The 25,724-nt window shown below is 35.3% G+C and overlaps 3 protein-coding genes across 3 annotated transcripts; 2 read left to right on the forward strand and 1 right to left on the reverse strand.

The window, feature by feature from the left end:
• Nucleotides 1-525: 525 nt before the first annotated feature.
• LOC132163248 (E3 ubiquitin-protein ligase PUB24-like) lies at nucleotides 526-1,857 on the forward strand. The gene is made up of 2 exons (XM_059573459.1): nucleotides 526-914; nucleotides 1,023-1,857. The coding sequence occupies exons 1-2, from the start codon at nucleotides 526-528 to the stop codon at nucleotides 1,855-1,857; spliced, it is 1,224 nt and encodes a 407-aa protein (XP_059429442.1).
• A 2,637-nt stretch (nucleotides 1,858-4,494) lies between these two features.
• Nucleotides 4,495-4,937, reverse strand: LOC132162758 (uncharacterized). The gene is made up of 2 exons (XM_059572984.1): nucleotides 4,845-4,937; nucleotides 4,495-4,747 (listed from the first exon to the last, which is right to left on the reverse strand). The coding sequence occupies exons 1-2, from the start codon at nucleotides 4,924-4,926 to the stop codon at nucleotides 4,524-4,526; spliced, it is 306 nt and encodes a 101-aa protein (XP_059428967.1). The 5' UTR covers nucleotides 4,927-4,937; the 3' UTR covers nucleotides 4,495-4,523.
• A 12,834-nt stretch (nucleotides 4,938-17,771) lies between these two features.
• Nucleotides 17,772-24,826, forward strand: LOC132162851 (NAC domain-containing protein 83-like). Its single transcript, XM_059573069.1, has 3 exons — nucleotides 17,772-18,281; nucleotides 23,709-23,882; nucleotides 24,707-24,826. Exons 1-3 carry the CDS (start codon nucleotides 17,772-17,774, stop codon nucleotides 24,824-24,826), a joined length of 804 nt encoding a protein of 267 aa, XP_059429052.1.
• The last annotated feature ends 898 nt before the right edge of the window (nucleotides 24,827-25,724 follow it).

The raw sequence follows: 25,724 nt of genomic DNA on the forward strand, positions 1-25,724 counted from the left end.
TTTTAATTTAAAATAATATTTTATTATTATTTTTATTGATGGGATATATGTCTCATTTGTAGCCATAAGATTTCTGAGAAGAAATCTTGGCCATGAACTGAATATTCTCCTGTCCATAATGGACTAGAAAAGATCCTGTTCCAAAGTTGTTGTAGCAGCCCCGTCAACCGAGTAAAATGAAAGCAACATACTTGGCATTATTCCTCCTACAAATGGGATTTACACCATATTGTTTATAGTGGGGTTGACCATGCTAGGCAAACTACGACCGTTGACTAATAGGAAAAGAATAACAAATTTTCCTGGCTCATACCGTCGCCGTTTGTTTTGCTTTCAATGTTCAACCCCTGCCATTTGAATCAGCCGCTTTCTTTTACCACTGCAGCTTATATAAACAATTTTCCTCCATGCCCACTTCTCAAAATCTCTCCATCTTCACCTTCTCTTTTGCCCCTCTATCTGATCTCTCATCAACAAGAACACTCTTTTAATTTGCAGTATTATTTCAGCTTAGAGAGATCAAGAATGGAAGAAATTGAGATCCCTCAATATTTCCTCTGCCCCATATCTCTGCAGATCATGAAAGACCCGGTCACGGTGCTTACCGGCATCAACTACGACCGGGAAAGCATCGAGCATTGGTTGATGTCGGCCAACGAAGCCACTACATGCCCCGTCACGAACCAGCCGCTGTCAAAACACTCCGATTTGACGCCAAATCACATGCTTCGACGGCTGATTCAGGCATGGTGCACGGCCAATGCCAGCAATGGTGTCGACCGGATTCCCACTCCAAAATCTCCTCTCGACAAAACCCATGTCCTTAAGCTTGTCCGGGATCTTCGTGTTGCTCATTTGTATGGTACTACATTGAAGAAAATTGAAGCTTTAGCAGCCGCAAGCGAAAGGAATAGGTAGTTAAATGACGTCGTTTAGTATATATTCTAACAATTTTCTTCACGTGCGGATTCAAACTCAAAACTTGGAATGAATTTAATCGTTTGATTTATATTCTAACTCAGATTTTGCTTGGCGGAGGCGGGTATGGCGAAGGTGATGTGTTTGTTGATCATTAGATGTTTCAAGGAAAGGAGAACATCTGGGCTTGAGGAAGCTCTCAGAATTCTGCATCTTGTTTGGAGTCCAACGACAGAAATTAAGCTTTTAGTTAACGAAGACAACGATTTCATCCCCTCGTTGACATGGGTTTTGCAATGTGATGAGATTGATAATCATGTCATCATCAAAACAGAAGCAATTTTTGTCGTGAAAATGGCGATTGAAGTAGCAAGTTCAAGAAAGCTAGAGCGGTTGAAGCTTGAATTCTTCCAAGGTATTATGGAGGCTCTAAGATGCAAAATCTCTCAACAGGCAATCAAATCCGCCATGCACGTGCTAATAGAAGCATGCCCGTGGGGGAGAAACAGGCTGAAAATCGTGGAAGCCGGCGCCGTTTTCGAGCTGATCGAGCTGGAATTACAAAACCCAAATAAGAACATCTCCGAGCTCATCTTCAATCTTCTGGCAAATCTATGCTCGTGCGCTGATGGGAGAGCAGATCTTCTACGCCACGCAGGAGGCGTGGCTGTCGTGTCGAAAAGGATTCTGAGGGTTTCCCCGGCGACAGACGACCGAGCTCTTAATATACTTTCGTTGGTCGCAAAATTCTCGGCGACAGCCGAAGTTCTTCAGGAGATGTTGAGGGTTGGAGCAGTGACAAAGCTTTGCTTGGTGCTGCAAGCAGATTGTGCAAAATATTTGAAGGAAAAAGCAAGAGGGATCCTCAAATTGCATTCTCATATTTGGAATAATTCTCCTTGCATTTCTGTGTATCTGTTAACGAGGCACCGGAGGTAAAATTTTGAACATATTTGTATAAATTTCTCCTTGGGTTTACCAAGATATCTTCCTTTTTTTTTTTTTAATATGTATTTTCCTACCAAGTGCTTACAATCGACACAAATTAACATGGGAAAGGTGAGTCTCCGAGGGATAGCTTAATTGGCTGGAGATCACGTCTTATGAAGCAGAGGTTATTAGTTCTAATCCTTCTCTCTCTTTTGTGTGGATATGTCCAAAAAAAAAATAATAATAAATAAGGTGAAATTTCTGACATGGGAAGTAGGGAAAACCATTTGAATTAATTTGAATAGAAAGGAAAACTCGAAACCCCTAATTTTAGGGGTATGATCCACAAGTTTTGGATTTGTGTCAAATTGATCAATAGGGTATATAAAACTATCTTAAAAGATCCTTGTGGTATATAAACTCATGATGTACCCAATGGATCATTTCCTACAAATTTTATCCATTTTTTTGATGAAGCTCCTATGAAATTATAGTTCTAGTCTTTAAAAAAAAAAAAAAAAAAAGAAAAAAAAAAAAGAGAAGGTAAAAATAAATAAATAAATAAATAAAAAGGGTGTTGTTCGACTATGTTGCTAAGAGCATGTTTGAGATTGTGTTTGAGAAATATAGCTTTTAAGTTAAAAAAAAATGTTTTTTGACAAAAGCTTCATTTTAAAGCTTTTGTCAAAAGTGCGTTTTAGCAATTTTTAGGTTTTTTGAACTTTTAAAAGCGCTTTCAATTTCTTTACAAAACGGGTACTTTTTTCTTCAAACGGACTTTTTGAGTGTTAAATGCACACCCAAACAGGCCCTAAGAGGATTATCACACTCCTAACCATTAGTGCCTTATGGAGGTAATTCGATTACCCTAAAATATCTTAAGTGCCTATTTGGGATTGCGTTTGAAAAATAAAGCTTTTAAGTAAAAAAGAGTTTGGGCAAAAGCTTCATTTTTAAACTTTTGTCAAAAGTGCGTTTTGACCATTTTTAGGCTTTTTGGACTGTTACAAATGCTTTTATTTTTTTTACCAAACAAATACTTTTTTCTTCAAATAGACTTTTTGAGTGTTAAAAGCACTTTTAGACTATTCAAACACAATTTCAAACATGCCCTAAGAGCATCCTACCACCTTCAAAGGTGGCTTCAAGCATTCAAGGGGAAGCTTGGTTATTTTCGAATACCTTTGGCAATGATTCTGCCGCCCCATGAAGTCACCTTTGAGAATAGCTAAATGACCTCCAAATAAATGTCTTTGGGGATGATGAAGCCACAATTGAGGGTGTCTGACCACCCATTGAAGCCAACTTTTGGGGTGTTCCTTTGAGAGTAGTTCTACGACTCTTGAAGGTGATTTTTTTTTTTTAGCCAAAACCACCTTCTCTCTCATTTCTTAATTATATCTATATATATTTTTTGAGGCTGGAGTACTATGTGGTCTTTTCCCAACAAATAATAAAGAAAGAAAATTGTTTCCAATAGGTACTTCAATCGGTTGGAGACAAATCTCCCTCTTTTTTTCCTCCCCTTGTCTGGACATGTTAAAAAAAAAATTGTATCATAGAAAATTGAGAAACACTACACACTCTCATTTCTACATTCTATAATGTGTCTTTTAAAATCACCTACCATAATTAGTCGCGAAGCTAAGATATTGTCCATGTAGGAGCGAGATTAATATAAAATATTATAAGTACTTTAATACGGTTTACTCAAAAACCAACATGGATATTTTCTTAATTAGTATCAAGAATAATTATGTTTGTGGTCTCAAACCTTGTGTTTTAAATAACACTGAACAAATTGTGCTAACCAATTCTCTTTAATTTGTACTTCAATATATGCATTTTGCTCATGACAAGACACGTTATCAACTCCATAGTTAACGAGTAACGTACTATCTAGGGCGCCCCTTGAGAATTTTATTTTATTTTTCTTACTATGAATGCTAGGCTTACAAAATAGAAAAAAAAATCTTACAAAATGATGTGGTACAACATGATTGAAATACGAAAAGTTACATAACTTGTTGTACCACGTCACTTTGTTAGTATTTTTTTTTTCTTTTTGGTAAAAAGTTATGTAAGCCTAACATTTCTCCATTCTTATCACTTGGTTTTGGCATCTCAATGTAAGTCCCAAAATTTAATGAATAAAATACAATAATATGAAACAATATATTGTATATTTTGACACCCAGATGCAGACTATTTGCAACTGCACCCCAGAATTATTTCTTTGGCTTGCAGGTTCACAGCTGAAATATTTTGGACGTTTTCTTTGCAAGTTCACAGCTGAAATGTTTTGGATTCAGAATTTCAAGAAGAGGTTAATAAGCCAACCCAAGCATGTGGCCAAGCAGGAAGAAGAAGAGGACGGGAGGAGGAGGAGTAGGGACTAGGGTCAAGAATGCTAAAAAAAATTACCCATAAAAACAAATTTCAAAGATATTTTTGGAGGTGTGTAGATCCGCCACTAACCATGGTTAAAATTCAATAGAGATTCAAAATTCACTTAAAGAAGTGTGGAGTGAGGAGTTTAGAGTAGAAATGTGGGTGACATTTCTTGAAAAGTTTTTGACTGCATAGGTAACAACGTGAAACAGTAAAAACAGTGGAACAACATAATTACTTAATTAATTATCGAGATTTTTATTTATTTATTTATTATAAACAAGTCACACATTTTTACGAGACTTAATACAACAGCAACGATTCTCCCCTGCTGCAAAGTCAACAACACATTTGACAGCATTAGGCTTATGTCCGAGGGCTTCACATTGATGGCCACAGTCTTGTGCGGTGCTGCATGCACCAGCAAAATGGCAGCTTTCCTTCCCATTTTCTTTGTTGGATGAGAAATCCAAATCCGCATCATCGTCAAAATTACACAGATCGGACTCTACATATATATACACATACAGATTTCATTCGTCAATATCACACAAACATATATAGTAGCAATGAAAATTGATGAATCTAGAGAGAGATACAGATACCAACTGGGTCTCCTGAGGATGGAGAAGATAGGAGGAAGAAAAGGAGAAGAATAGCAAACAGATGAAGCTTTGGTGGCACCATCTTTGTGTTGGTTGTGATAATATTTATGGCAGAGCTGATGGGTTTTATAGGGATTGCCATTTGCCAATACCATTTCTCATTTAATGCCCTCGGATTTAAAGAATCCTCTCACATTGTCGTGACTTGGCCCCATCATAATTGCTCATAAATACACCTCATCCTCTAATAAAAAAAAAACAAAAAAAAACAAAAATGATTGTTTTTTGTCTTACCAATAATTTACCTCATCTCTAATTACTCAAAATTGAAGAATTTTATGTTACGAAATCATGACCCTTCATTTTAAATTCAATAGTCTATAAAATCATTTAAATCTCGGTAAAACAAAAGCTAGCTTAAAAACAAAAGCTAGCTTAAAATTAAAATTTAATACCTTGGCTGTACAAAAGTAGCTGATATTTTATAGACCATTAAATTTAAAATGAATGGCAACAATTTCATAACATTGGAGATTGTAATTAAAGGGGATCTCAATCCGGTTTTAAGTATGCTGTGAAAGAGTAATATTGCAACTTTGCATCCTCTTTATCTCATTTTTAAAATGAAATGGATAATATTCATTTTATTTTATGATCAAGATTTGAATTTAGTGTATCTAATTGTGTACATGATGTTAATGTTGATACATTTTTTTTTCTTAAAAAAATTTTAAATGATATGGTGTCATTTACACTGTTAACTATACTATACATGTCATTGATTTGAAGCATAAATTATGCTTCTTTTTTTTTTTTTTTTTTTTGAAATGAATAAGTATTTATTGAGAAGAAAACACAATAAAAAGATGAGGGCCGTGTTAAGCCCTCCCACAAACCGCAAGCCACACCAACAAGGTTTAAAAAAACTAGCAAATGGCAAGGAAAGGGCTAGCAAAGCAAACCCACAAAGGCAGCATCATATTTGAAAGAAAATGCAAGAGGGATCCTCAGTTTGCCTAGTAATATTTGGAGCATTTCTCCTTGCATTGCTGTAGCTAGATCTGTTAACGACGCACCGGGGTAACATTTTGAACCTTTTTTATAATTTTCTTCCTGGTTTTACCAACTACTACCACAAAAAACCGAAAAAAAAAAAAAAAAAAAAAAAGCTCAGTTAGTGGCATATGAAAAGTGACGTTTCAAGTAACGTGCGTGGACTTGTTGTTGCTGGAGAATCAGATCCCCTTCATCCTTTAAACACAATTTTAAAATATTTCTACAAAATATATGCAAAAACAACCGGTAAAGGTTTTTATTTCTCTTTTGTTTGTCCCTCCTTATTTTTATTTTTATTTTTTGGGAAAATACATTGTACCCGTAAAGTTGTACATTTCTTTTGATTTTGCTTAGAATGTTTAAAAAATTGCACCGTATCATCACCAAATTTCTGTAATTGTCAATGTAGTCATTCCAATAACAAAATTTGTCTCCTTAGATGGGAGGAGGCCCACATGCCTCGCACGTGGATTTTTAAGCTAGGGGTGTCAAGGCGGTTACGGTTAGTAGATTTCACTAACCGCAACCGTTAACCGCCTAGTGGTTAATCGTTAGCCGCCGGTTAGCGGTTAGTGAAATAGATAACCACCCGCTAACCGCTTTTTCAAAATTGAGCTTTTTTGGGCTTTCTTTAGGGCTTTTCGGGCTTCTTTTTTTGGGCCTTTTTTTGCTTTTTTTTACCCTTTTTATTTTTATTTTTATTTTTAATTTTTTGTATTTTTAGTGTCTTCTTGGGCCCAATTGCTATAAAAAGAGCTCATATTGAAAAATCAAAAATATTTGACCCAAAATTTACATTTACTTATAGTTTAAAAAAAATTTCTTAAATATTAAATCATAACTGCTTAACTTTTTTATTTTTTTTATTTTAAAAAAAAAAGTTCAGAATTCAAACAACTGTCATAACATATAATGATAATACATTAATACTACTTAAATTATGTTTATAAGTAACACATTGGTCATTGTTTAATCCAATGTCAATTACTTAATTTGATATTATACGAATCATATCATCATTGTACATTAATAATATGATTCACTGGAAATCTTGAATAAAGTATTTGAATTGTCATTGAATCATATGATTAAGTATTGATATTATACATTTATATTATTCATATGCATATGTAGACTTATATAGACTTATAAGTTTATAACATACATTGGAAATAAGTCTCTAGATATTTAATTGTTGTATTAGTATGAATTGGTATACTTATGAGTTATGTCATATTATAAATGTATAATTTGTTATTATATAATCAAATAATTTAATGATCAATTGATCATGTGATATAATCATATAAATTATAGTGATAATATATTAATACTCAAATTGTGATTTAATTATTTGTTAAAAAAATTGTGATTTAATCATTAAGTGATTATGTTATATGTATAAATATTTTTATAATTATAATTATAAAAATATATTATATAAAAAGGCGGTTAGCGGTTAGCGGTTACGGTTAGTAAACCTATAACCGCTAACTGCTAACCGCTAGGTGGTTATAACGGTTAGGCGGTTAGCTGTTAATACGGTTAAGCGGTTAGCAGTTATAGCAGTTAGCAGACGGTTTTTAACTGCCCGCATTGACACCTCTATTTTTAGCTCAAGATCTCCCCAAATTACCCTCACTTCACACCTGTTTTTTCCCACAAAGTCCCCATGTTTTTTTTTAAAAAATAAATAAATAAAAGGAAAAAAAATTCATTAGGGGCTGCGACCCCTTTACAAAATCTTTGCATTTGAGTCAAAAACAATGACTATGAAAAGCAATGAACTAAAATAGTACCTTTCAGGTTGGCTAGTAGTTGCATAGGGCATGTTCCGACTGTGCAGTTGCCTTTGGAACTTCCAAACTAATTGGTTTTGTTGCCTCCAAAATCTTATCAACAAACTTTGTATGCCAAGTTATATATTCACGTGTGCAAATCACTTTCCTTCACACAAACAAAAATGGGAATCACAACATATCACCAATCTGTTTGTTAACCAAGAGAACCAAGGAAAAGAAATACACATAAAGTGTAAATCATATTCTAAAATGATCTTCAACATATTACTTATCAAAAAATATTAAGATGAGAATCAATCAGTGTAAGTTTTAAGTGTTGGCTAAATGTTCGGTGAGTAAAATGGGCAAAATGGATTCAAAACGAGGCCAAATCACTATGGGCACGGGATTCATAGCTGTCCGGATGAGATTTCAAAGCCGCTCAGTTATTTTATCCCGAGAGCCTCGTCTGCATTGCGTCCGGACGAGAGAGAAATCCAAGAATCCCGAAAGCCTCATCTGCAACCTCTTCTGCACCACATCCAAACGCGCCGCACCAAAAGAACAGAGAAAGCGATGTTGCCCAAGAGCTCCGTCCGGGCGGACATACACCCTATCCGGGCGGCCACTTACGAGAACTATATTTCTCGTGTTTTAAGAGCCCTGTCCGGATGAGCTCACTTATCGTCCGGATGGCCCGTAGCTTCTAGGTCTATTTTACAATGTAATTGAGGTCTACCTAGACTAGGGGTCTTTAGGCTTTATATATAGATCTATACAGATCTAAATAGGTACGAATTCTGTATCTAGAGTTCGTCGTCGTGTGCTAAGAGAGTCTTGATATAGAGTGTTTGTTCTTTCTCTTAGAGTGATCGTTTGATCTTACTTTTTGATTGTTGAAGTGAAGTCAACTGGAGTTCCGGTGAAGGGAGATCACGTAGAAGGATTGTGCCAACTGTCTTTGGAAAGGGCTACTGCGGTAGAAAGCAAGTGGGTCGCTTGTCTTATGCAATATTGTGTCAATTGCAAAGGTTTTGTAAGCGTGAACGTCTTATAATCCTTTATTCTTTTACTGAGTTAGTTGATTTCCTAGGTTTGACTACCCCGGAAAGGTTTTACTTTTAAAGAGTTCTCTAATTGGTTTTCTCTTCGTAACCAAAATCTATGTGTTCTGTTTTGTTCATTGCATATCTATTTTTGGTTGATTATATTTGTTAGGTCAGATCTATTTCCGTATAATATTGTGTGAACCACCTATACATTAAGAATAGGTGTTAGGGATATATTAGGGTTTTTCAATCAACAATCATATTGCAAATTTAACCAACGCTTCAAAAATTTAAACTTTATTCGACTTCTACAAAATCTAGCATTATAACAAACCCAATCTCAAAATAATGAAAAAATTTCAAAACTTGCTAATAGAGTTACATAAATCTGTCCTAGTTCTTATTTTATTTTAAAGGAATTCAATATCATTGAATAAAATTCAGATGGATACAGATTGTTCCATTAATACAATATCACGGATAGCCCCTGAGATTTCAAACCTCCAGGTCTTCTCTATGAAACGTTTACAAGCATCTTTGGCCAAGCAATGTGCCACCCCATTAGATTGGCGACATACATGATGACATTCCCATTTAGTAAAGGAACGCAAAACTATCTTAGTATCTTCCGCAAGTTGACTATATTTGTGATTTGGGGACATTCCCGAATTGATTGTAGTGACCACCTACTGCGCATCCCCTTCCAATACAAGCTAGTTGACATCCACCTCTTTACTAAAAATAGTTGCATGATAAGCACCCATAGCCTCTGCAGCAATAGGTTCTAAATGACTAAAAAACATTAGACATTTTGCAGCAACAACCCTTCCCATATTGTCCCGAACCACCATAGCCAACAAATCTGTCCTAGTTCTTATTGACTACAAATTAAATTAATTAACTAAAGTAGGCACAAGGTTAATTTTAAATTGACTAAAACAAAACAAAAAGACTTCAACATCATATCCATCAACTTGCCACAATATTGGGGTAGAGACAATAAGATAGCCTACAATCCAACCAAACAATAGAAACATGCTAATGCTTTAAGCAGTATGTGGAAAAAAAAAAAAAAATCTTACCAGTCCATGTAAGTAAGGGCCCGAACGGTGGGTCCTTGAAGCCTTGAAAATGACTTTTTAATCATGGTGGGTCCCTACTAGGGTTTCTCTTGACAGCGTGAAGAAGTTAACCTAGCTCTGGTTGTAGTCACGTTCAAACGCTGTCAATAGACATGTCAACTAGGAATCCTGGAAAGGTCCACTCAAGCGGGTTTTAGGGAAAGCATGTATGCCTGTTTTCAGCTTGGACTGAAGCTCCGTTCGAACATCCAACTACTACTGTTCGAACGGACCTCCTACAGTGGCCAACATCGAATCCACTTTCTAGAAAACATGGACCTAAGTGGACAGCCTGTCGTGCACTTCCAGCACGTGGAAGCTCAGCTGTTTGAACGCCCTACCAATCCGTTCGAATGCTAGTCAACAAAAGTCACCTAACTTTGCCGACCAACCTAGTTCCCATGAGCCTATAAATATGGCACTTGGCCATTCATTTTTCCTAAGAAAACAACCAGAGAAGAAGCTCTATTTTGAGAAAAAAGCCTTAATGCTTAAGTGTTTGTTTCATTGTGTGCTAAGAGAGATTAATTGTTCATGTGCCTTGGAGCCATAACTCTTAGAGTATATGCTGAACTTGTAAACAACATTAGTGAGTTTTGTTAGTGTCAACATTTGGTAACTTGCAGCTTGTCAAAGGTTCTGGCAAGGGAAGTCGATAAAAGGGGTACCAGAGGTTCGGGGGGACTACCATGGTAGCTGGGCAAGAAGGGTCACTTGTCTAGATGAGTTCGCATCAATTACAAAGGTTTTGTAAGTGTGAGCAACTTGTACTTCCTCACTCTTTTATAGTAAAACGATTTCTTGGGTCCGCTGCCCCGAAGTGGTTTTTTCTTGAAGAGGTTCTTCTTGGTTTCCATTTTGTCACCAAAAATACTTGTGTCATATGCTTTATTGCTTTACATATTTTTGGTGAATGTTGATTGTTGCATGTAAATTTTTAATTTTGCATTTATTTTGATAAACACCTATATTGACCCCCCCCCAGGTGTATTTGGGAGTTTTAACATATTTTCAACTAAGTTGGAGAAGGAACAAATACCAGAAAATTGTGAAATTAGAGAATGTGTTTGTTATGGCCATACAAGCAATTGACCCAAGTACAAAAATGCATGGTGAAATCTTAAGAACAAGCTTGGTGAAAGTTCCAAGCGTTCCGAGAAAATTATTCATCATTCACTTAGTATTGTGCCCTGGTATGTTGTGCTCCTTTTATACGTAGTCAGTGATTGCGTCATACTCGACCCATAGATAAAGCCTCTAATTTGATGATTTGGTGATGTTGAATACATAAAATGATGAAGAATGAAATTTTATAGGCAGATAAAAGACTCCAAAGTTTTTATTCGTCCAAAGTTTCAAGTCCATTAAACCTTTTCAATCAAATTGGAGGTTTAAACATGATTTGATTCATTCGAAATTTTTACCATGTATCCCCTAAACATGAAAGATGATATGAAAAATTATTTTATAAAAAGTATCATCCGAATTGATCTTCAATTTTTGAGTCAAACTCTTATTATGTTTGAGGTTCAATCCTAATATCCTTGAACTTGAAGGAAAAGCCTAAGGAGAAGAATCCATTTTCTCTTGAAGAAGCAATAGATGATTCTGAGAACTTGATTGATTTTCTACTGAATTTTGAAGAAGATGACTGATCTTATTTCTGCGATTGAACATTTTGTATTAGTTTTAGAAAATTCTAAGAGAAATAGGCAACACGTTATGCATATCAATGTTGAAAATGTAGCAGTAGAATTATTCATCAAGAAAATGAAATTGTTTCACTTTTTTCTTTAATCTAAAAATAGAAAAATAAAATTCAAACATTTTTATTGATTGCTGTGGTTGTGTATACTTTCTATCTCTCAGCATTTATCATGTCTCATTAGCAAAAAAAAAAAAAAAAAAAAAAAAAAATCATAACATTTTTCCATTAAATTTTGTCAATTATGGTTGACAGAATGATGAAAATTTCTCCATTTTAAATTAATAAGGGAATAAGTTGAAACTATGGATTATATAGAAAATTAATGTGGGTGTGGTTGTTTTATATATATATGGTTAGCATAAAGAATGATGGAAAGAAGTCTGGTTTATTTGTGCTTGAACTGCTTTCTCACTTTCGCAAATTTACTTAATAAAAGATGATGCTAATCATCTTTTATTGCAATGCTTCATTGATCTTATGAGCTAATAATTTAAACTTCTCATTGAAAATTAATCATAAATAATAGTAAAAATATTAGAATTATATATATATATATATATATATTAGGTTTCTTATGTTTCTTTGTAAGAATATTCACCATTTAGGATTAATTGTACCATACTAGTATTTTTTTTCTTTCACCTATTGTAGTTTTCTTATAAATAAGGACATTTGTCCCCAATATTTTTGGGGCCACGTAATCACATGTTGGCGGGATATGGAGTGGAATCGTGCAGGGGGAAGAGACTCGGGCTTTCTGATAGTGGGGAATCACTTGTACTTTCTCCTGGGGATGTTTCTCATCAACTAGGGAAGAGGAAAGCACGTGGTAAGGGCCCAAGGGAGATTGATGTAGAAAAGGGGAAAGTGCAAATCGAAGGTAGAAAGGACGGATAAAACAGGTCTTAGTGGGGGAGGAGGATGGGGTGAAAAGAGCGAGAACGAAGGAGTAGAATGAGGAGATTGGAAATTTGATTAAGGCAGCGACTGTTCCTCAACCCCGCCACTTGCCATGATTATCTTGAGTTGGAATTGGCCGAGGGTTGAACTGCCGAGGGCTTGGGAACCCTCGGCCAGTTGGTGACCTTCATCAAATGGTGAAGGATAAGAAACCCAAAATGGTTTTCATTATGGTGACCAAATTGTCGAGTAAGAACTGATTTTCTTAAAAGAAAGTTGGGCTTTGAAAACATTTTGCAATGGATAGTATAGGTCGCAATGGGGGTCTAGCACTTTTGTCGAGGGATGAAGTACAGGTTGTAATCCAAAATTACAGTAGACGGCATATTAATGCTGTTGTTTCTATCTATAATAATGGAGATAGTTGGAAATTCATGGGATTCTATGGCCACCGGAAATAGCAAAATGAAAGGAAGCGTGGGCCTTGCTCCTTCACCTTTCCCATCTTTAGCCCTTACCCTGGTTATGCATGGGAGATTTTAATGAAATAGTGGATCTCTCCGAGAAGCGAGGGGCAATCACAAGAGGTCGGCATCAAATGGAGGAATTTCGACATACTCTTGAAGACTGTGGTCTAAGTGATTTGGGGTTTAGAGGTCCCAAATTCACTTGGAATAATGGTAAAGATGGTCGAGCCTTCACACAAGAGTGGTTGGATCAGGTGGTTGCTAATCATGAGTGGTGTGGGAGGTTTGGGGATGTGGATGTGGAGGTCTTGGCTAGTAGAAGTTTTGACCACCATCCGGTGGCTATTTCTTTTACAGATGGGAGGCAGTTGAAATGGAGCAAATGGAGACCCTTTCGTGTTGAGGCTAGTTGGAATTGCCATGCATGATATAAGGCAACTATCCAACAGGCGTGGAGGAAAAAGAAAAGAAACGAGAACCAGTGGGATAACATGCATGAAAATATTACAAGATGTCGAAGGGTTCTCAAGCAGTGGGTGCGGAAAGAAGTGGTGAGGGCTGATGATACCATTTGGGACAAAACAGGAGAATTGGAAATAGTTCAATGTAGGGATGAGGGGCGTTATGTGAAACATGAAAAAACTCTTAAGATGGAGATTAATAACTTGTTGGAACAAGAGGATTTAAGATGGCGTTAAAGGGCCAAGGAGGAGTGGTTGAGGAATGGAGATAGAAATGCCGGATACTTTCATGCTTGTGCTTACCAAAGAAAGAGACCCAACCAGATTTTACAAATCCAAGAAGAGGAGGGCTGGCTATGCAGTACTCAGGCTGTTGTGGAGTCAGCCTTTGTAGGGTATTACCATAAATTTTTAATACAGCTTCTTCAACCAACTTTGGGGAAGTCACGGGTGCTATCCGAGGATTAGTTTCTGAGGCCATGAACAACCAATTGGTAGGAGAATTCATGGATGAGGATGTTCGGACAGCTCTCTTCCAGATGGCCCCTTTGACGTCACCTGGCCCTGATGGTTTTACAGTTGGGTTCTATCAACATCATTGGGATACTATAGGCCCGGAGGTTTGTCAGGCTATTCTACAATTTCTAAATTTTTCTATCATGGATGAGAGAATTAATGCCACACATATTGCACTTATTCCTAAAAAACCTGATCCGTGATGTGTTGTTGATTTTCGACCTATAAGCCTTTGTAATGTCATATACAAGATTATTTCAAAGGTCTTATCTAATCGTTTGGAGGTAGTTTTGCCCCATGTTATTAGTCCTTATCAAAGTGCTTTCCTCTCGGGTAGGCTAATAACTGACAATATAATAGCTGCTTATGAGACTTTACATTCCATGCATACCCGTATGTGGAGCAAAGTCAGTTTTATGGGGATTAAGCTCGACATGAGCAAGGCATATAACTGGGTGGAATGGGCTTTTCTGGAGGCTATGATGTTTAAAATGTGATTCACTGAAAGGTGGATTCAGCTTATAATGAAGTGTGTACGGTTTGCTAGTTATGTTATCCTGGTTAATGGTAACCCTTGTGGAAATATTCAGCCTATCCGAGGACTACGACAAGGAGATCCTCTTTCTCCATATCTTTTCCTTATTTGTGCGGAAGCTCTTAGTGCGTTATTGTCACAAGCGGAACAAAAAGATGTTATTACAGGTTTCCCTACCTCCAAAAAAGGACCTCGTCTTAGCCACCTTTTATTTGCGGATGACAGTTTGCTGTTTTGCAAGGCAAACTCGGAAGAATGGAGAAGGGTAACTAAGATCTTGAAAAATTATGGAGTGGCCTCGGGGCAGCGATTGAATAAAGATAAGACCTCTATCTTTTTCAGTTGCAATACTAGTCAATTAAGAAGGACATAAATTTCTCTGTTGCTTGGTATCCAGGCTTCACAAAGTTATGATAAATACCTTGGACTCCCAACTTTGGTGGGTAAGTTGAGATCTATAGCTTTTTGGAATATTAAGGACAAAGTGTGGAGTTGCTTAAATAATTGGAAGGTCAAATTCCTTTCACAAGCTGGGAAGGAAATTTTAATTAAAGCCGTCATCCAAGCTATTCCAACGTATTGTATGAGTGTTTTCCAAATTCTGAAAGTCTTTTGCAAAGAGCTTAATGGGATGATGCAACGTTTTTGGTGGGGTCACAAGGAGAATATATACCACAAGAATCCCTTGGATGAGTTGGGCTAAGATGAGGAAATCGAAAGACCAAGGAGGGTTGGGATTTAGAGATTTGGTTTCTTTTAACAAAGCTCTATTGGCCAAACAATTATGGCGTCTCCTTCAAAATACGGATTCATTGGCAGCACGTATCTTACAAGCTAAGTATTATCCCCAAGGTTTAGTTATAGAGGCAATTTTGGGGTCGAAAGCATCTTATATGTGGCGAAGCATGATGGGGGCTAAAGAAGTTTTAAGCCAAGGTCTAATTTGGCGGGTGGGTAATGGCTGCGACATTAAGGTATGTGGGGACTGGTGGTTACCTTTCTCGATTACCAATGTGGTACAGTCACCAAATTCTCTTTTGGCGGCAGATGCAAGGGTAGAGGAATTGATAGACAGAGACACCAAAGACTGGAAGGTCCCTTTTATCAATAACATTTTCTTTGAAGAAGAAGCAAAGGCCATCCTACAGATTCCCTTAAGTTCGATGCTCCCTAAAGACAACCTGATATGGAGATGTATCAAAAATGGAGATTTCATGGTTAGAAGTGCATATCATCTTGAGGTAGAAATCAACGAAGCAAAACAAAGTGGAGGGTTACGGATAGTGCAGGAATCACCGGTGTGGAAGGCCTGCTGGAAGCTCAATGTCCTTAATGTGGTGAAATTGTTTTTGTGGAGGGCTTGCAATGATCTACTTCCTATTAGAGTTAACCTGTCACGTAAGGGTATAAACCTTTACAAACTCTGTCCCATTTGTCAACAAAAGGAAACGACGGTTCACCTTTATGGAATTATCCGGCGGCTTGTGATGTGTGGGGTGTTGACCCGATTATTTGGCAAAAGAGGGGAGGTGGGACATGTACTTTTCATCAGATTGTGGAGGACCTTCTAGGACGTTGTGACAAAAAAGAGCTTGAGTTGTTCGGGATTGTAGCTAGAAAGATCTGTTTCTGGAGGAATAATGTGATTCATAGAGGGGCTTTTGATCATCCAAACATGCTACTATGTAGGGCTACTATGGATCTTGAGGAGTTTTAACAAGTCAACTTCAAAACAGGAAATTATGCAGTTTGGGTGGGCGGGTTATGCTGCTCTGGGACATTAAATGGCAGCCACCTCCCATTAACTGGGTGAGAATCAATTGGGATGCAACAATAGACAACAAGAAGACCGGATGAGTCTAGGTATTATTGCACGAGATTGCAATGGAAAGTGCCTTATTGCTCATAGCCTGTCTTATGAGATGTCTTCGGATCCAGTGATGGCTGAAGCTTATGCCGCTTTACATGCAATGCTAATGAGCAACGACTTAGGTGTTGATGAAATCTTATTTGAAGGAGATGCATTGCAGGTGGTTAAAGAAGTACGTTCGATTCAGACCTGCCAAAGCAACTTAGGGCATTTTGTTGAAGAGATAAAATTTGGGTTGTAGTTGATGGGGAGAACTGATTTTACACACATCCTGTGAGAGGCGAATTGTGCAGCACATGGGCTATCTTGAGAGGCAACCTTTCATACCACAGATCAAGTTTGGGTGAGAGAGATTCCACCATGTATTTGGGGTATTTTAAGGAAGGAAGAAGTTCTTCCTGTTCCTTTTGTGTATTAATCTTGCTTCTTTTGAGATTTATAATATTATCAAATTTCTCTTCAAAAAATAAAAAGTAAATAAATAAATAAGGGCATTTGTATATATGGTAAACCGAATTAAGTCAATGAGAGAGCACAATGCAGGGTAAGGGAAAGGAAAAATCACAAGAAAGGTAAAAAGAAGGGATGAGCAACCCAAACAAGAGTCCAAAAACAACTGTTAGCCATGGGCCTAGAGGTGGTTCAGCGGGTCTAGGGAGAGATCTAACAATTGTTTGGCATGGGCCTAGTGGTGGCCCAATGTGGTCCGGAGGTACTCTGGTGGAGGTCCAGTGCTGATCTGACGGCGGTGATTTGTTATGGTTTATGAAATTTAAAAAGGGAAACCATTTTTTGAAACTAAATCTTTTTATTTTTATTTTTTTGTCAAACCAAAATATTTTCAGTTTGATTATTGTTTTTGATCCTACTAAACACTGAAAAATACAATATATATATTTTCTAGAAACTATTTTATGCGAAAAGAAATGAAGCTAGCCTATTTTCAAAAAAAAAAAAAAAAAAAATGAAGCTAGCCTGAGTTACAAATTGTTTGACTAATATATCTTAATTGGTTCAGTTAGTAAAGTATATTGATATCATGTATAATACTACCTACATATTTGGAATCATATTGTTTTTAGCTTTATATATAGACGCATGGAAATCCAACTCTAGCTACTCTTAATTTACATAAATCATAACAAATCTCACAAAACAATATAAAAGTATATACCGAAAGGAAAAAAAAAAAAAAAAAAAAAAATCTTAACGAATAAGTAAATATACAAGAAAAGATTTATCAGTTAATCAGTTAGATTTTTTAAAGATAATGTAGATTTTATTAAATTTTGAATATATAAAACAATTACAAAAAAAGTTATCTCTATTTATAAAACTCATCTCTTTGCGACTACGTACACAACTGTTATCATCTCCAAAAAGAATTCTTAATTAAGTAGAAACGCAGAGATCTGAAAGTCTTTTCCTTCAAACATCGATCGAGGTTAATTGTTGAGGCGAATATGATGGATTCTGTAGAAGAATACTTTAAAATTCTCCCACCTGGGTATAAGTTCTGCAGCAAAGAAGATGAGCTAATTCGCAGCAAAGAAGATGAGCTAATTCGGGATTACTTGAAGCCCAAGGTGTTCAACGAACCCCTGCCACCAAACCCGATCACGGATGATAGATCGAGGTTAATTGTTGAGGCAAATATGATGTATTCTGTAGAAGAATACTTTAAAATTCTCCGACCTGGGTATAAGTTCTGCAGCAAAGAAGATGAGCTAATTCGGGATTACTTGAAGCCCAAGGTGTTCAACGAACACCTGCCACCAAACCCGATCACGAATGATAGATCGAGGTTAATTGTTGGGGCAAATATGAAGGATTCTGTAGAAGAATACTTTAAAATTCTCCCACCTGGGTATAAGTTGTGCCCCAACGACGCCATGGTGTTCAACGAACCTCTGCCACCATACCCGAACATCAACGACAAAAAATATATCTCTATAAACCTCGGAATCTTTCAGGTAATTCTGGTTGAAACAAATATCCGTCTTCTTTTTTGTATTTATTAATTCAATTCGTTTATGGCTTCTTTTTTAATGCATATGCATTAGTTTGATGATATAATTGGATGGTGTAAACATTCTTTAATTTGTTCAATATTTTTAATCTGACGGAGAGGATCATGCATATCACATATTGTGAGTATAAAATTAATATTGAGTATATATATAATATATTGATATCATACTTTCTATTGTTTATATATTGTTTCTATATATATAATGCCTTGGTAGGGTTGGGTCAAGTTATGACTTGGCTCCCACTGTCTAAGATTTTCAGTGTGGCTTTCAATGAGCATGTACTACTATGGTCACGCTGTAATAACTACGTGCTCTCCATTTTAGAGTCATCTTTTTCTCTGTTAAAGTATTGATTAAGTGATTAAATTTACCTTTTCCTATCAGCTTAAGCTTTTGGGATAACTGGTGATTTAATGGTATCAAAGCTAAAGGTCATGGAATCATATTGACTCCATCAAAGGGAGTTTGAGCCCACACATAAGAGGGAGTGTTAAAGTATTGATTAAGTGATTAAATTTACATTTTTCTATCAGTTTAGTGATTTAACAAACATCAGTTATCTAAGACATAAAGAGTAAGGCTCTTTCTCTATAGAGCTATTATTTTAAGGGTTTTGTAAGGGTTGCCCGCCCTTTGTTTATTTTCTTTTGATGTAATTCTTCCTTTGTCCTTCCTAGTATTGAGTAGGAATAAAAAAGATGAAAAAGTGAAAGAACTATTAAGAGTTGTGTGAGACCTTTCAATCTAAAAGATGAATGCTAGGCTTATAACCAAATTAGAAAGGAAAAAAAAAAAAATTACAATAAGATGATTGAAAATGAGATAAATTCAAATTTTGAAAAATTCAATCAGTTTGTAAAATTTTTTTTGACAGCCTAACATTTTCCTTTAAAAAAATTCTAATTTAGAAACTTTTTTGATTTTTATTTTATTCCTAACATACTATTCTAAGATGGTAGAACTATTTTCATGTAAATCGATCACTGCATCAATATATATGGGGTATACATGATGGTGTATGTTTGATGTTGGAACGTGAAAAAATAATTATTTATTTAATTATTATTATTGTTTTAGTTCTTTGTTATGTTTTTCTTCTTTATTCTTCTTTTTATTATTGTTTCTAATTTTTGTGCATATATATATATATATATATATATATATTGCATAACATTTCTGTTTATTGAAGAAAAATACAAACAATATGGAGAAGAAGAAGAAGAAAAATACATACAATATGGAGAAGATGAATGGTACTTTTTTACTCCAAAAAAGAAAGGTACCGAAACAGAAGCCATTCAAAACGACCCACCGTTGATGGATACTGGAAGGTTATTGGAGCTGACAAGTAAGTTAAAGATGAAGTAAATATCATTATTGGGTTTAAGAATCACACGTGTTCTACATAGGAAAACCTCCCCATGGTACCATTATTGTTAGTTATTTCGTAATATTCCTCCCTTTGTAGCGATTAAGATTGTGTAATTAAGTTAACTCAAATGTCACTTCCTTCCTTTGTAGCAATTAAGAACTGTGGAAGACTAAAAATTTGTGGAATTTTTTTTTTTTTAAATGAATAATTAAAGGGATATAAGGGGATATCCTTTCCATTCTTGATTCTGATGGATGATAGAATGAGAGAATCAGTGAGAATGCTACCAAACATAAGGTGGGTAGCGACTCATTTTTGCGAGAGTGTGCGCGATAATTTGCACATTTAGAATCGTTTATAGCATTTCAGCTGTGAAAGGAAGAGAGATCCAGTCTAATGTCAAAAACAAAAGAAGAAAATTGCCATGAAGAAAAAAGAAGGGGCTGATTCACTGCTAAAATGCCCAACACCTGCAGAAGCTGCTAACTAGGGCTGACAATTTTGACACAACCCGCGAACCCAACACGAACACGACACAAAATTACCGGGTTTGGTCATAAACGGACCCATTTATGACCCGTTTATTTTGCTCTTGGGGGGGCAACCTGCGGGTTACCTACTAGATTTTTTTTTTTTTTTTTTTTTTTTTAAACCACTTTCTAAGCTAAATGAGTTAAGCGGATCATGTTGAGTGACCGGTGAAATTGAATTGTCGTGTTCGGGTTTAGTGGAGCCGACCCATTAGCTAAACGAGTCGTGTTTATGTTTACCCTAAATGGGTCGCAAGTTATTACGGGTCGACTCACTCACCCGTTTTGCCACCTCTACTACCAAGCAAGTAGAGAGGAGAGCTGCAGAAGCTTCACCCATAAGCACATCAGTAGAGGAAAGTCTTTGAGTAGTAGCTAGAAGAACTTCATTAGAAGAGTCATTGATCATCACAGCTGCCACAACAAAATTGTCTTGAGTGACAACATCAAAGTTCCCTTTAAAACACCCAAAGCCAGGCAGAAGTGGGCAGCGGCCTTCCAAGCCGAGCAATGATGTTCCAAGGTGACTTTGAGTTGCCGGATGGCCTTCACTGCATTAGGCTGAGAGGCTTCATGAATCAAATTGTTGCGTGCCAGCCATATGGATCGAGTACATAACAAGGGCGGCAAAGAGTTGAAATTTCCTAGAATCTGTCTTAGGAATGTCAAGCTTAGCAGAAGGTTGAATCAGAACCATAATCCAGTCAGAAATACGACGAGAAGAGAAAAGATTTATGTTGAGGGGCCAAGGGGAAAAACTCCACGTAGCCTTGGCCAACTCACATTCCAAAAAGACGTGTAACAAGGTCTCGAGAGGACCTTTACAAAATGGACGGCCCGAAGCATTGCCAGCCTAAAAAACTACAAATCTGCCAATATTAGCAAAAATTTGTGGAATTAAATTAGCTCAAATAGTGCTTCCACCCTTTATAGTAATCAGTAAGGTGGAGTGTGAAGTCGAGAGTTCATCCCACCGAGTATATTCTTTGAGACGTGTACAAGCAATTGAAGGTGTAGATATAGATGTAGATGAACAAGGGGCAGATTTTCAATCCCTTGGTGATCGATGATGAAAGAATAAGCCCATGTGCATAATAAAACCCAACTCTCTTTTTATGCACCTCGATCTATGCCCAATTTCCTAAGCAAATGGGTGAATAATCATAATATCAAGCTACGTACTGCTTGATAGAGGTGCAAATAATTTCATAAACGCATTGTTAGCTTTTAAGAAAACATAGATCTTTAAATTCATAAAGAAAACTTAAACCTTTTTTTGACAATCCATATACTCTTTATTAATTGATGTAGATAGTATTTTAAAATATTTTCAGTTTGATTAACAAATACAGGTAGAAGTAAAAGAATAACAAATAAAATATTTTCAGTTTGATTGTTATTTTTTATCTCACTAAACACTGCAGAATACCAAAAATATTTTTTAGATAGCTCGAGTATTTTATGTGAAAGTAAATGAAGCTAGCTCGAGTTTCAAATTGTTTGAGTAATATATCTTAATTGCTTCAGTAAATATACAAGAAAAGATTTATCAGTTAATCAGTTAGATTTTTGAAAGATAATGTAGATTTTATTAAATTTTGAATATATAAAACAATAAAGAAAAGTTATCTCTATTAAAACTCATCTCTTTGAGACTACAAGAGTTATATATCATCGATCTCCAAAAGGAATTCTTAATTGAGTAGAAACGCAGAGATCCGAAAGTCTTTTCCTTCAGACGCATGGAGGTTGTTGAGGCGAATATGATGGATACTGTAGAAGAATACTTGAAAATTCTCCCACCTTGGTATAAGTTCTACCCCACCGACGATGAGCTAATTCGGGATTACTTGAAGCCCAAGGTGTTCAACGAACCCCTGCCACCAAAACCTGATCATCAACGACAACATATATATATATATCTCTACAACCCTCAGATTCTTTCAGGTTCTTGTTGAAACATATATCCCTCTTTTTTTCTTTTTTTCTTTTTTGTATTCATTCATTCAATTCGTTTATGGCTTCTTTTCTAATGCATAATTAGTTTGATGATATAATTGAATGGTGTAAAGATTCTTTAATTAATTGGTTAAATTTTTTTAATCTGACGGAGAGGATCATGGGTATCACATATTGTGAGTATAAAATTAATATTATAATTATTTCTCAGAAAATGGATATATTGATATCAACGTAACGTCAAGTATATATATATATATATATATATATATATTGATATCATACTTTCTATAGTTTCTCACGAAGTGGATGTATTTTTATTTCAATAGCATCATAATATACCAAAGTATTTGGTCATATGTACTAGTACGAGTTCGACAGCTGAAATGAGAAATTTTTAATGCTATTGCTTATTGGTATTAGCTGCCTTAGGTCTCATTAATGCTTGTAAGGCTGGGTCAAATTATGATTCGGCCAGACTCGTCATTCCTACCGTCTAAGCCCTTTTATGCAGCTTCTAATGAACATGTACTACTATGGTTATGCTAAAGTATAATAACTACAAATAACATCATAATATTCCCCCACTGACACTTTATTTTAGAGTCTTCCTTCTCTCTAAGACTTAAGAGAGTATGGCTCTTCTCTCCAGAACTATTATTTTAAGGGTTTTGTAAGGGTTGCCCCTTGTTTATTTTCTTTTGATGTAATTATTCCTTTCTCCTTCTTAGTATTAAGTAGAAAAAAAAGAGAGTTAAAAAAATAAAAATAAAAAAGAAGATAAAAAAGTGAAAGAAGTACTAAGAGTTGTTTGAGACCCTTCAATCATATTTTGTAAAAAGGCTAAGACACTTTTATAATTGTTGATTTTATTCCTAACATAGTATTCTAAGGTTTCACTTTATTATATTTCTTTTGTTTCTCAGTTCTTTGTCTTGGTTGCAATAAGTTTTTTGTAGTCATGAAATCGAGGAAAAGATATGAATGTCAAGGACATGCATGTCGAGATAATCAATCGAATTTCCATTCAATCATCCGCTTTCATTGCATGTTTGCTGCAGGGTGCAATCTATCATGCTTAATATATTTGCATCACAATATATAGTATAATAGCAGTCACATGCCAAGATTTTTCCATCTACAATAAGTTTAAAGATCTAATTGGTTTGTTGATTTTCTTTTTCTTTTTCGTTTTCATTGGTGTTTTGTGAAGATAGTACAACTATTTTCATGTAAATCGATCTATGCATCAATATATATGGTGTATGTTTGATGTTGAACATGGAAAAGGAAGTATTTATTATTATTATTATTATTATTATTATTGTTTTAGCTTTTTGTTATGTTTTTTTTACTACTATTTCTAATTTCTGTGCATGTAAAAATATAACATTTCTGTTTATTGAAGAAAAATACAAACAATATGGAGAAGAGGAATGGTACTTTTTTACAAGGTACCGAAACAGAAGCTGTTCAAAACGACTTGCCGTTGATGGACACTGGAAGGTTATTAGAGATGACAAGCAAGTTAAAGATGCAGTAAATACCATTATTGGGTTTAAGAAATCACTGGTGTTCTACAATGGAAAACCTGGTCACGTTAACAAGACCAAGTGGATTATGCATGAATATACAATTAACGATCCTCCTCCAAACAAAACGGGTGAAAATGACATGACAGTACGTAGCTTTTCATCCTTCCATTTTAGCATTCATAATACTCACCTGATTTAAGTTTGGGGAAACTTCAGAGAACTTTTCTGAATTTCCGTTCGTTTTGATACTACTATTCTAAAGTTTAAAATTTTTTCTCAATTAAGGGTATCAAACTTTAGATTTTGTTTTTGTTTTTGTTTTTATTTTTTATTTTTTTGTTTTTGTTTTTTCGTTACCCCATTCAATTAGGATTTTCAGTTAAATTTTGTCAAAATTCGCAATATACCGCATTTTTATATGGGAAATGCTAGGTGTTCTCCTAGTGTTTTCACGGTGTCTTCTTAGTCCTAAATGAAATTTAATTTAATTTTTTTTTTTTAAAAAAAAAAAAAAAAAACCCAAAATTTGTCAACCGGTTATCCAATTAAAACCACTTTAATATTGGTTTTTTTATTTTTTATTTTTATTTATTTTTAATTAAATTCTACTTAGGACTAGGAAGGCACTAGGAGAAGGTGTTTTTATATAAAAATAAATAAATGCCTGAATCTTAACAATTTTTTATTTTATTTTTTCTAATAAAAAAAATGGGTATTTTAGAAATTTTGACAAGTTAATTTAGCGGAATATTTTAACGGAATGAATAATTGAAAGAAATTGAAAGTTTGATATCCTTAATTGAAAGTTTTTAAACTTTAAGAAATACTTTCAAAACGTGTGAAAGTTTAGAGGTGGTTTTGTAAAGTTTTCTCTTTAAGTTTTGTACTTCTTTTTCAAACAATATTGTAGTAATCGATCTATTCGTTTTAAGTTGTTTCATTCACAAACTGACCTTCACAAAATTCCAGTTGGATGACTTGATCTTATGTAGGATCTATAAGAAAATTGATAAAGGGAAAACCTGTACTCAAGATGATCAGCAGCCCATGAAGATGATTGGCCCTGTAGATGACAAGATGGAGCTGTAGAACTTTATGCAGCAGCAGCAATCTCAAAATGCAATATTAATGTTGATAATATTTATGTTCCTATGGCAATTATGGAAATCTTGCCTGCATATTGCTTGAATCCGAATCCAAGGCATCTGTATGGATTACAGTACTAGTGAGTTTTAAGAAGATGATTTGAACCATTTGATTTTAAATTTGCTTTATACAATTTTTTATGTAATTTATATGAACCATGGATTCCTTTTCTTAAGGTTTGCTTAATTTACGTAATCTATACATGTTTGTTTAGTATTATACTATTAGAGTCCCATTTGGTTTCCCACCAGCCACCCTCGTGGTGTTTTTTTTTTTTTTTTTAATTATTTTTTATTATTTTATTTTTATTTGTATTGAGAATGACAAAATTTTCATGTCTTTTTTTTTGTGAACCTCATAAACTACAAATCTGCCAATATTAGCAAAAATTTGTGGAATTAAATTAGCTCAATTAGTGCTTCCACCCTTTTTGGCCTTGTTGTCGTTTTGGCCAAAAAAATCTAAGGTTGGCCATGTCACGGGTCGCCCTATCTCCTTTCTTGAAATTTCTTTCTCCCTAACCGTGTAAAAGTAATATATATAAAATATAAATCTTGAAGGTTAAGCAAAAGATTCCAACTGGAAAGGCCAAAACTTATGTTGCTAACCACCATTAAAGATTTAAGGGGAAACTTCACTAAGGCCCCCTGAACTTCCGGCCGATTTTGCAGACCCCTCCTGAACTTCAAAAACTCTCATTTTGGACCCTTAAACTTCAATTTTCTCTCACTTTGGACCCCTCCGTCAGTTTTCAACGTTAGATTTAACGGTTTAACTTTTTTATACCCATTATACCCTTCGTTAAAACTACACCGTTTTGGATCTCTAAAAATTACAACTC

This window comes from Corylus avellana, chromosome ca10 (genome assembly GCF_901000735.1).
Source record: "Corylus avellana chromosome ca10, CavTom2PMs-1.0".
Lineage (NCBI taxonomy): Eukaryota > Viridiplantae > Streptophyta > Magnoliopsida > Fagales > Betulaceae > Corylus > Corylus avellana.